At 42.2% G+C, this 12,905-nt stretch overlaps 1 protein-coding gene across 1 annotated transcript in view; it reads right to left on the bottom strand.

Annotated features, from left to right (window-relative positions):
- Positions 1-12,905, bottom strand: part of LOC125887850 (ankyrin repeat domain-containing protein SOWAHC-like) — an 81,695-nt gene that overhangs the window by 36,435 nt on the left and 32,355 nt on the right. Inside the window, exon 3 of the mRNA XM_049574936.1 lies at positions 10,227-10,408. Coding sequence (XP_049430893.1) covers positions 10,227-10,408 — 182 coding nt within the window. The remainder of the gene's footprint in view (positions 1-10,226; positions 10,409-12,905) is intronic.

Genomic DNA, 12,905 nt, shown 5'->3' with positions numbered 1-12,905 from the left:
ATCTTCACACGAGGCGAACACGACGAGGCGGCCGCTGTCGGCCTGTTGACTACAATTATCAACAGACATCGGCAGCAGCAGTTTAACATCTCACAGAGACGTGATTGTCCTCTAACTGTTTAAGACTGGAGTCCCTCGAGAGCTAATTATACCTCTGCAGTCTCTCACACACACACACACACACACACACACACACGTACACACACATTAATGCAGAGGAAAGCTAACTGGAAACATCCTGCTGAAACACGTCACAGCTCTCATTTTGATTTCAGCTAATTATTTCAACATCCCTCTCACTGTAAATAATAATGACACTAGTTTGCACTTCACAGAAGGTTCCTGCTTGGCTTTTAATTCAGATGTGATCATCACATGGAGGTTTACAGGTTTACACTGTTTCACTTGTTCAGCGGTGAAGCTCAGCATGTTGTGTATCACCGGTGTCATGACGTTTACAGCACACACACACACACACACACACACACACACACACACACACACACACACACACACACACACACAATACACACCACATTAGGGCTGCATGTGTCTTTTCATTGTTTCCAGTGGAGAGGCTGCAAACTGTGCATATGTAGTGTTCAGAGTATTTACAGAACTACTTGCTACCGATGCATAAGCAAACTAAGAAGCTGCTTAGGGCCCTGTGGCCGGCACAAAGCCCCCAAGATCCTCGGGCGCGGACGGGTTCAGCTCCTCATAACAGACCTAGGCTATGTAACCAACTGGCCACGCACATGTGAGTTGTGGATGGTGACAACGTGTGTGTCAGCTTCTTCGAATGTACCAAGTGCAGCATGATGCTGGTATATGACAGCAAAAAGACGGGGACCTCAACACTTAAGAGGCACATGACGAAGGCTTGCCATGGAAAGAAAGACGAGAGTCAGCCATCAATGCCCACGTTTGTATCCTTAAAAAAAATGTCAGGTTTAATCCGGGCTGGGGCTTGGAATTACAGGCCGGGCCGGGCTTGGACAGAACATGCACAGGCTCGGGTGGGGTTGGGCTGGATTTTTTGGGCCCGATCTAAGCTCTACTCCAGTCATTAAAAGAGAAAAAAAAGCACCATGAGAGTGAACTGCTGGAGCAGCAACCAGGTAAACTGTGTTCTCCTCTCTCCAATTCTGATGTCGGCAAATTACAGTTACCATAAGCGGATGCGTTCGCCTGCAGTGCAGCTCTCTCTAGCCTGTCTGTCTGTCTGTCTTAGTAAACATGCTGGACAGTGAATCTCTTGGTCTTGCTTGTTTGTTTGCCACTCACTTCCAGGGCTGTGTTGTGTGACTGAAAGTGAGAGTGAAACACAATTATTAATTAGCCTACGTCTGATAAACGCTAACAGGTAACAGCTGTAGCTTGGGAAAGATAACTCTTATGCATGTACATGTTGTACGTGTTCAACCAGATCTTACGTAGAACAAGGGAGAGGTACTTTTCTGAAATTATTGGAAACTGCAGTAACAACTCGCGTGTCTTATTTGCAACAGTGAACAGATTAACAAACCCTCCAGCTCAACTGCCGTTGGAACTGATCTCCACATCTAAGTGTAATGAGTTTGCAGTATTCTTTTGCGACAAGGTTCAGACCATTAAAAATGCCATCAATTCCACAACGCCAATAGCAACCCTGCAGCCACCTAGACACTTAGAGCTGACTCATTTTGCACCTGTAACTGACAAAACTGTCCAAGAGATCATCACCAGTCTGAGTTCATCTACACGCTGCCTCGATGTGTTACCCACTAGATTTCTAAAATCTGTGCTGAGCAGTTTGTTACCACCACTCGCTCACATATTTAACATGTCACTACAATCTGGAACATTCCCAAAGGCCTTGAAAACTGCGGTCATAAAGCCTCTCCTAAAGAAGAGCAGTCTTGATGCCACAGTACTGAACAACTACCGCCCATTTCAAATCTGCCGTTTTTAGGCAAAGTCCTTGAGAAAGTTGTTTACCAACAGCTTACTGACTTTCTCCTAATGAACAACTCCTTTGATGTTTTCCAGTCAGGTTTTAGACCCCATCACAGCACTGAGACTGCTCTTATTAAGGTGACAAATGACATCCGCCTGAACACTGATGCAGACAAAGTCTCAGTTTTAGTCCTGCTAGATCTGAGTGCTGCTTTTGACACTGTTGATCATGAGATCCTTTCACAGAGACTAGAGGACTGGGTGGGCATCTCTGGCACTGCCCTAAATTGGTTGAAGTCCTATCTAGAAGACAGGAAGTACTTTTTGTTGAGGTGGCGCTGTGTCTCAGACCACATGGCCTTGACCTGTGGGGTGCCCCAAGGGTCAATCCTGGGACCCCTTCTATTCAATCTCTACATGCTGCCTTTAGGCCAGTTAATACAAAGTAATAATGTGTCCTACCACAATTATGCAGACGACACTCAGATCTATGTCACACTGACAGCAGGTGAATATGGACCAGTGGATTCACTCTGTCACTGCATCCAACAGGTCAGTGTGTGGATGCAAAACAACTTTCTCCAGCTAAATTCAGACAAGACTGAAGTCATCGTATTTGGTCCACAGAAACAAAGAGAAAGTGTCAGCAGTCACCTCCAGTCTCTCTCTCTAAAACCTACAAATCAGGTTAGAAATCTCAGGGTAGAAATCTCAGGGTAATAATGGACTCAGACTTGAACTTTAACAGCCACATCAAATCAATAACATCAGCAGCTTTTTACCATCTAAAAAACATTGCCAAAATCAAAGGTATAGTGTCTAAACCTGACTTGGAGAGACTTATCCATGCATTTGTCTCTAGCAGGTTAGACTACTGTAACGGCCTGCTCACTGGCCTCTCCAAACGGGCCGTAAAACAGCTGCAGTACATCCAGAATGCTGCTGCTCGGGTCCTGACCAGAACCAGGGAGTACGAGCACATTAGTCCTGTGCTCAGGTCTCTACACTGGCTTCCTGTGGCTCAGAGAATAGACTTTAAAGCAGCTCTGCTTGTGTACAAGTCTCTCCACGGCCTAGCACCAAAGTACATCTCTGACATGTTAGTGCCATATGAACCATCTCGGACTCTGAGGACCTCAGGGACCGGCCTCCTGCTGGTGCCCAGAGTCAGGACTAAACATGGGGAATCAGGATTCCAGTTTTATGCAGCTAAAATCTGGAACAGTCTTTCTGAAGATGTGAGACAGGCCTCTACTCTGACAATGTTCAAATCTAGGCTCAAAACAGCTCTATTTCACTGTGCATATGACTGAAAGGATCTTATCTGCACTCTTCTCTTTTAAAGTTCATTTTATAACGATTATTTATGTTTTTATTTTGTATTGTGATTTTAATGCATTTTCCTGTTCTGTAAAGCACTTTGAATTACTTTGTGTACGAATTGTGCTCTACAAATAAACTTGCCTTGCCTTGCCTTGCCATGTGATCACTTTCCAGCAGCAGCCTCTGTGACCGGCCTTGACAAATATGAGGGTGATGGCTCATAATTTTAAAACAAGACAAACTGCCTTATATGATATACGTCTAATGTTACTAACTTAACCTTTTCACATTATGAAATTACAGTGTAATATTTTCTAAGTGTTTGTTTTTACTTCAAAACAAAAACAATGTCCTTATTTTTTACCCTCCTATACATGTATGTGTTGTTTTGAAGGAATTACGTATCTGTCCACTGCAGTGGACTCCATGCATGAAAGTGTAAAGTTAAAACATAACCTGTAATTAATATTAAACTGTTTTGTTTGCTAATGTGCCAAGCTAGCTAAAGGTAGCTAGCATCTTAATTTAGAGTTAACAAAGAAGTTTTTGTTGGTCTTAATTGGACTTTCCTCTTGAGTTTTTGGCTTTGAAAAACAAAACAAAAAAGGAAAGAGTCCTAAAATCTGGGAATGAGTTAGCTTTTTTGCATTCCTGGTTCCCTCTCTCAAAGTCATGGATTTTTGGTTGCCTAAAATAAGGTCTGTGGTTAACACAAGCTGAGGAAATTTAAACATTTTGTTCTATGACATAAAATATGTCAGTTAATACTTTGTGACTTTGATGTCTTTGTGTGTCTTACAGAAGGTGGTTGCTAACAAGTGGCTAAATGAGGCTACAGAACATCATTGTGCCCCTCACAGCGTCACAGCCTCGCTGTGGTGGCAACACAGAGGTCATGCAACTGTTGTGTGGTTCATTTAAAGGCGCTGTATGTAAGAATGTGGCCAAAACGGTTACTGCACTCAAATTCAAAATACTGCCGCGAGTCGTACAGATTCGAGGTTGCTGGACAGCGGCACGCTGGAGACTGATTTGTTTGCCCACGGGCGGCTGCCGTGGCAGGGCTGTGTCGCCGCATCCTTGATCTTCCGTTTTCCAGCGGACCATTCGAACAAGTCCGGCTTCTCTGCTGCTAACGCTGCTGCCGGGATACAGCTGAGGAGAAGCCGGCTGCTAATGCTGGGACACTGCTAATGTTGCTTGCCGTGCTGCTGTAGCTCAGTCGTAACTGTAACTGATGCTGAGACTCTACTGACTGTGTGACTGGTAGACGGCGGTGGGTGGCGCAACAGGCCAAATTCAAAACATAAACATGATTTGTGGACCGTAAATTTTTTTTTAAAATGTGAATATTCTGGCTATACTATTGTTGTCGGTGAGATCAGTATGTTATATGAACATTATTCCTTAGTCTCTGTGACATATTAGGAGGATTTTACGACTATTTGCTTTAGATTTCTTACATATAGCTCCTTTATAGCTTAACATTAGTTTTATACTTGTTGCGACTGCATTCAGGCTTTAAAAACTCACAAAAGTGGTGTTCATTTCTTTTCAGATTATCTTGCTGAGTATCATAAACATTTCTTTGCCATGGAGCTTAATTTCCGCAATACTCCAAAATCATAAATCCCATTGGCTTTCTGACGTGGTAACCAGGGCAACGCCAACTTCTGCGTCGGCCTTCAACAAAAAGTCATCCCTGAAGTGCTCTATGGCACCAGTGTCTCAGCTAACGACTCAAGCCTCTAAAATATGGAGGATTGTTTTGGCCTGAATTAAAATTAAAAGGAAAAATAAAGAGCACAAGATCAAATGTGTGTTTTTGTTTTCCTTTTTCCAGGTTTTGTGAATATCTGGACAAATATTTTGTGAGTATCTTGATTGATGGCAGAATCAAATAAATCAGTAACACTGAATTTAACCACTGTGTGTGAAATGGATCCCTCGTTGTGAAACTTGAGCTAACTGAGCTGAGCCGCCATAATAAGGGTCCTGTTATGTTAATAAGATTAATCAAATATCAGGCATTTAACTGATATTATTAATTGTTTTGCATCATGTAGGAGGAGATGTGATGTGTTTGTAGCTTTGTACCTGGTTGTGTTTTATTCAAACATCATGAGGAAGGTTAGCTTCGAGGTTTCACTCTGTTATATGTTTGTCTTCATGTTGAGATTAATGAAAATCCGTCTTTTTACTTTAACATGTAAGTGAAGCGGCAGAAACATAAAGACGAGCTATGTTAGGATTTTAATTAACAGTCACACGAGTGCTTTGACTGATCAGTGAGAGAAGAACTAAAAGTACATGTGTGGTGTTTAATGAGCAGGTTATCCTTAAGCACATTCAGCGAGGACATGTGACGTGTCTCAGGTGAGACTGTCGTTAGAAGAGCAGAGGACAACATGGAGAGGCTTTAATTGGTGCTGCTGACTGTCACACTGTGCATCACATACAGTACACACACACCATTAAAGCACACTGAAGACAAGAGTTGGCAGTGAGGTGTGATGTTGAAGAAGCAGGACAGAAACTATTAAGTTAGAAGAATATAGCGTGTGTCACCACCAACGAGGAAGAGGACGAATGAAAGAAGAGGATTTTACTTTAAAACACTTCTGTAATGGAGGATTTAAAGAGCATGTTTCAGGCTCTGAGGACACTTCTCTCTTTAACACCATCGTCCTGAACTCAGCCTGAAAATATTCTCTTGATTTATTCAATAACTGAAATGCCCCAAGACAGGTTAACCCCTCCCTGTGACAAAACAGAAGACACATAAGCCTCATTAGCAGGGCTCGGTATCAGTACTCTGTATGGTATCGATTGAAATAACCCAGTACTAAGTAGCACTGAAATTTCTCCAGTCAATCAATGCCTGCACTGATTCCTTTTTGCTCAACCAGGGGCGTTTCTACGACTTGAGGATACTCAGGGCTTAGCCCGGATCTCTGCAGGGTGTCAGAGGGGGTGGTCCCGGGAAAATTTTTGATAAACAAGCTCTATTTTGATGCTTTTTTTATGCACTGTGGCAACTCGTTTACTCTAATTTAATGCTTCAATAATTACTATCTTGTAATATAAAATGTATGAATCTGAAATGGTCCCTCTGCATCGTGAGAACTTTTACTTTTAGCACTTATAAAGTATATTTTATTGCTTACACTTGTAAATGGACCTGCACTTGTGTAGCACCTTTCTAATCTTCCGACCACTCAAAGTGCTTTAACAGTTACGAGTCACATTCACCCATTCACACACGTTCATGCACTAGTGGCCGAGGCTACCATGCATTGTGCCACCTGCTACTCAGTAACCATTCACATGTCTATGCAACAGCCATCGCGAGCATTTTGGGGTTCAGTATCTTACCCGAGGATGCCGGGGATCAAACCACTGATCTTCTGATTAGTGGATGACCCCCTGTACCTCTGAGCCAGGATTGCCACTTCTATTTTCACAAAGTACAAAGGACACGCATTGTTTTACACTGTTTTGATATCGTGTTTTTTTCAAGGGCTTCAATACATGAACAAAACGAGGACTGAAGCCTTGAACGCCCAGGACGACGCTGCTGGTCCCAACTTCCGGCCAGACCGGCAAACTTTCTGTTGCTGCCCACTCCGGAGCTGCTCTTCTCAGTGAACAGTCAGTTCAGTGTCTGCCCAGTTATCATGAGCTAACGCAGCAGCGGCTGACATCCAACACTGAGCCGTTCACAATCCCAACAAACTCACACTGACACCAAAACATCAAGACTCTAACCTGTTAATAACATTAGGTAACATTAGCCTTGTGATGCTAATAGTTAGCCCTGTCACTGCATGTGTGTAGCCGAACTCTTTGTAACCAACGCGGAAATTTCAGCTTAATCACAGTGAAACGTTTGCACCACACATAAGTTAAGGACATGATGACAGGGAAGAGAGAAGCCTTAGCTTTTTGCTACAAAAAGATTGAATGCTCTGATTACTATTGTTTTTATTTTAGATCAATGCATCTAGGATTACGCAGACAGTGACCTCCTGCAGCCATTACATGGAAATACCATATTTGCACTGCACGTAAGGTAAGGTCATGACGTAGTGACGATGAACACACAAGCCTTAGCTTTCTGCTGCAGCTATTATGGCTGTCATTTAAGATGGATTTAAACAGGATCATTCAAACAACGATCTCCTGCAGTCGTCCACAGGAGGTCCAATTTTAAAGGGTTAAATATATCTGAAGGGAACACAGAGACACCAGCCAACAGCTCACCAACAGTGTGAACTATAGTGAGCGTGATGACCTCCAATAATCTGCTGGATTGAGTCTTTTTCTCTGTGGTTACTGCAGACATGATGTGATGTATAACAGCAGCCCAGTGAAGGCTCACAGCAGCAGAAGATGGAGGGTTAACCCTGATAAGGACCCTCTCTCCCCTCCCCCACGCAGCGGAGAGCGTATCCCCCAGTGAACACTCAGGCCTGTAAATTGTTTATCAGACACTAATGCAGGAGTCTAATCCTATTTGCATTCATATTAGTTCCCCGTATCACCGTCTGAGGGAATGACTTATTTGAATTCTTCTGAGGGGTAAATAACTTTATGCATGATATCAGTATCTTCATAATTCACATCAGTAAAGTCAATTTGGTTTAAGCGCTCCTCCGGAGACGTTGTGAGGAAACTTATTTGGAAGCGGTTTGGATCGCTGAGCGCGTACACATGAGGGCGGTAATGGAGTCTATCAGAGACGCTCTCACATGTTTCCCCTCAGAGGGTTAAACTCACAGTCAGCTCTGAGCTGCAGGAGCATGTTTCACTTTCACTTTCTGCCCTGTTTTTATTCAGTAATGATGAGATCGGACTGTTAATTGTCTGCAGACTTATTTATACTCACTTTACATATGAAAATAGATCAGTTTATTTCAAACATTGTGACCACCACTGTCCTCATTCTTCCATGTGTCTTTCATGTATGATACGTATAGATACGTCACCTGAAGGCACCAGAGGGCAGAGTCAAAAGTCTATGACAACAAGAAACATGCTTTAAGGACATCCTAATCATGTGCCTTACAGTCTATGCTTTAAACACAGGCAGTGTTGTAGACAGTGGTGGTCAATGAGGTCATTAAATACATTGCAACATGTGAACAGAGAATTGTTTTCACTATATCACTGATTTGCTCTGCTCTGCTATTTTTAAAATGTCTTCATCGTCTCTTACTTTCGTATCTTGCTTGAACTACGCTGCACTGCCCCTACGAGCTCCGATGGTGCAGCTCCATTGTGTCTGTATCCGTAAGCTTTCAGAAAATGTGCAAATACAGACGATGTGAACGCAGAGTACGAACAGAACGTCTCATGTCCATATACTTATCTATCGTTGAGCATAAATGAGCCCTTACTTTGTGTTGGTAAATGGACCTGCACTTGTATAGCACCTTTCTACTCTTCCAATCACTCAAAGCGCTTTTCACACTACCAGTCACATTCACCCATTCACACACACATTCATACACTGGTGGCTGAGGCTACAATACACGGTGTCACCTGCTACTCAGTTTTTAACACACTCACACACTGATGGAGCAGCCATCAGGAGCATTTTGGGGTTCAGTATCTTGCTCAAGGATGCTTCGACATGCGGACCAGAGGAGCCGGGAATCTAACCATTGATCTTCCAATTAGTGGACAACCCACTCTACCTTCTGAGCCAAAACCGCCCTAGTTTTATTAGTAAAATTAATTTTATAAATTTTAAGGTAGAACATTAACTTGTAATGTTACTCAATGCATGAGTTGACAACATGAATCCATCAGCACACCTTAAATTTCAATGCGACAACTCTGACCATCACTTTGGTTTGTATATGACAGACAGTTTTTGTTTTTGTGAGTGGATCTTCAAGTGTTTAAAAATATACATCAATTTTGACTGGATTATGTGAACTACATATATTCTAATCCTCACTTGGAGAAAAAAAAACATCGTAGAGTGTTGTTCCTGTGGGCCCCAGCAACACTAAACCCCTGAGTTTGCCTGAGAAGGACAAAACGCACATACCCGCTATTTCTAAATATCCCATGGAGAGAGACTCTCACTGCAGCCTGTTTTATTTTGTTCTGAAAATGTCAGCGTGCAGCCTCGTTCTGTGGACGATAAACAAGGTGCAGACTGATAAAGGAGGAAATACAGTGAGTGACAACAACTCGGCCCAAATTTAAGAGTACTGTTAGCGGTGGAAATGCTAGGGTCTGAGTACCATGTCTGAAGGGTTACTGTTGGTTCCAAAGGTAACATACTGAAAGTGTTTGGTGGAAACGGGGCTTAAAATAGTTCACTAAAATAGACTAATTGTTTCAATTCTAAATCTAAGGTTAAACAATCCCATAAATTATCTGAGAAACAGACACCACAAAGCTAAAAACAAAGCTGTTATTCCATTTTGGAGATATTTCACAGACCAAATGTTTTAAAGACCTCCACAATCATTGGCATGTGTAAAAAACTAAATGTGTGAATGTGAATTAAAAATGTATCGGTGAAACATAAAAAGAAAACTGTCCAGACGTTCGTGATGAAAGTGATCATTTCTCATCTCATCAGTCAAAACACATTCGTTCTGGAAATAAAAAATATTTAAAACAGTTCAGGGTGAACAAATACATTATTGAAAACGTTAAATCCACGGTGTGACGTGCGGAATAATTACAGCTCTAAAACCCACAAACCCGGAGCGCAATATGAAAACATGTAAAATGGTTTTGAAGAAACAGAAAAAAGCAAAGTGTCAGATTGATGAAGAGAAGCTGTCAGGACGGCGGGGCTTTGAACCTGATCAGAGACATCGTTTAAACAAAGAACAAAGGCAGCAAATGTGGAGAAGAAAGCTACCTGAGAGAGCCGAACACAAAGAGAGGAAGACAAGAGCTGAACACATGAATATACATGATTGTGTCTCTGCGCTCACCTCTTCTGCCTGAGTGATTACCAGCGCTGGGACGCTGCCACCTGACTCCTCAGATGCCTCCTCATTGGCTGGTGTCAGGTCCTGGTCCTGATTCTGATCCTGGTTACAGTCCATTCGATCCTGGTCTTGGTCGGAGCCAGTGTGTACCTGATGCTCGGCTCGGTCCAGACCTTGAGGTGACGCTGAGTATAAACACAATCAGACTTTAAAATCAAAACATTTTGAATAAAAACACAAGAGGGTGTTTATTTAGTGTTAATAATAACAGATTAATATTAAAAATATGTCACTATGTTCCTTCCATCCATCACACTGGTTTATGTTCTCAATACAAATTTGTGTCTATTTACTTTTTTTGCTGTCTGTGAATACTTCAATACCCATGATCCTCAGCTGAGGTCCGAGATGTCATTTAGGGTGGTAGTGAATTAAAAAGGCTTTGTGGTTCAATTCGTTATTAAACATGTTGTCACGGTTACTGAATTCATCATATCTGAATTAGAAAGTCAATTAACTGAAGCTGCAGATGATAAAACCAAATTATTATCAAACCACTCTTAATGTGAAGCTCTGTGATTGGCTGTTTGTTTCTGAAATGCACCCTGGGAGTCGGTCTAACCCTAACCCCCTGTCTTTATGTCCACAGGCTTCCTGTAGCTTTGACATCAGGCAGTTGTTCATCTTTTGTTCTAATAATTTAAAGTGGGGAGTAGGCTAAAAGAAAAAATACTGTATATTAACCTCATGCCAGTGTGTTAAACTGGAATTACAACTAATTTTAATAAAAACCTGTACCTTTTTTTTTGGTTAAAACTGTTAAAATGGTTCAAAATATCACTTCAGCTCCAATAAACACACAGGAAGTTATCCAGTAGGGGGCGATATTGTTAGCAATTGTTTAGCCCAATCTGCAATTTCTGTAGTAGTTACTCCATACGTTGGTTATTCTGTAGATTTGTTACTTCAAACAGATGCTTAGTCTGTACGATGGTTACTTGTTTGTTGGTTAATCCATACATTTGTTAATCCATGTGTTGCGTATTCTATATATTGGTTACTGAGTAGGGATGGTTACTCAGTTTGTTAGTTTCTCCACATATCAGTTATGTATGTTGGTTACTCCATACAGTGGTTATTTCGTACATTTGTTACTCCTAATGGAGGCTTTAGCCCTTTTTAAATAGGAATTGTGCAAATTTGCAGGAAAGCCCAATCAGTCTTTTTTCAGCATTGGCAGTATAAAAACAAAATCGGGGAGTGCAGCAAAATGCCGCCTGCCTACTTTTGTTTATACAGAATGTGCCTTTTTTGGGGAAATGGGGGGCGTGAGCAAGTAACAAAACGTGTAGCTCAGCGTGTGATGTAAACAGTGACGTGGGAGGGAAGCCGTGGCTGGTCAGTCCTTCGGCTATTCTCTTGTAAATTGGCCCGTTCTTCACCGTCCCCGTCATCTGACGGTTAATGGCCTCTTCGTTTGCGAGGACAAGGAGGCTCCGCAATACCTTGTCTCCCCAGTTGCTCATCTTTACAGTGTCTGTCAGGTTTGCGTTTCCCTCTTGCAACTAGATGCTGTTTCCTGTTTATCCACCGCCAGTGGGTCGCACGTGCGGCGTCATCAACAGCTCCTCCCACAAGTCATCAACAGCACCTCCCGTGGCGGAAGGCCGCCTTGGTCTTTTTAAACTAAAAGGGTTCCGCCAATATGACTACCCTACGAGGCGGAAAATTGGGCACCTCGGATCAACTACCCAATCCGGCTCTGTGTGTCTGAACGCTCGCAGCTTGCCGGCAAAACGGCCCAACATTCGCCGAAAATCTGGCGGTGTAAAAGGGGCTTTACTTTGTACAATGGTTCCCCAATACACTGCACCATACATTGGTTCTTCATGGGTTACTTCATACATTGGTTACTCCCTATGGTGGTTATTCCTTACTTTGCTCTGTACATTAGTTGATCTAATGTTAGTTATTCTGTACAATGGGTACTCTGTATGATGGGTACTCCATACGTTTGTTAGTCGGGCCATTGGTCTCTTTGTAAGGACGTTTCTAAGTGCTTTATCATAGGCAAATGGATTTGCTTGAGTTTTCTGTCATCCATTCTGTCAAGTCCAGCTGCCTACCATATAGCACTTAGAATTACCATGACCTGGATGACTGAGAAACTTCATCAATCTGTATGAATGCTTACTCTGTACGATGGCCACACCACTATTTTATACAGTCCATGCTTACTTTGTACATCAGTTACTCTGTAAGTTAGTTACACTTTACTGTAGTTACTTCATATGCTAGTTACTCTGAACTTTAGTTACTCTGTGGTGATTTGAATCTGAGTAGTGTTCTTCATGTTGAGATAACAAGATGGCTTTCTTGTTATTTGCTGTCACCATATCTGGAACCACAAAAGGGAGACAGCTAATGATAACTAGCCCCACCCACCCTAGAATCAAAGGTCTGCTGAATCACTGGTAAAAAAAAACCTCTTATAACATTTGTGGTCTGCAGCAGTACAGTTTTAGTGTGTTGTCAACAGTCCAAAAACTCAAAAATATTAAGTTTATAATCAAAGAACACGAAAACAGGCAAGATCTCTCTCGTGAGAAACTGAACCAGTGAATTGTTGGTACTATAGCACAACTGACTTAAATGATGATTCAGTATCAGAACTGTCTCTAA

The sequence above is a fragment of the Epinephelus fuscoguttatus genome, linkage group LG4 (assembly GCF_011397635.1).
Source record: "Epinephelus fuscoguttatus linkage group LG4, E.fuscoguttatus.final_Chr_v1".
NCBI classification, from domain to species: domain Eukaryota; kingdom Metazoa; phylum Chordata; class Actinopteri; order Perciformes; family Serranidae; genus Epinephelus; species Epinephelus fuscoguttatus.
The sequence above is the reverse complement of the archived record's forward strand: the minus strand, read 5'-3'. Positions and strand labels throughout refer to the sequence as shown.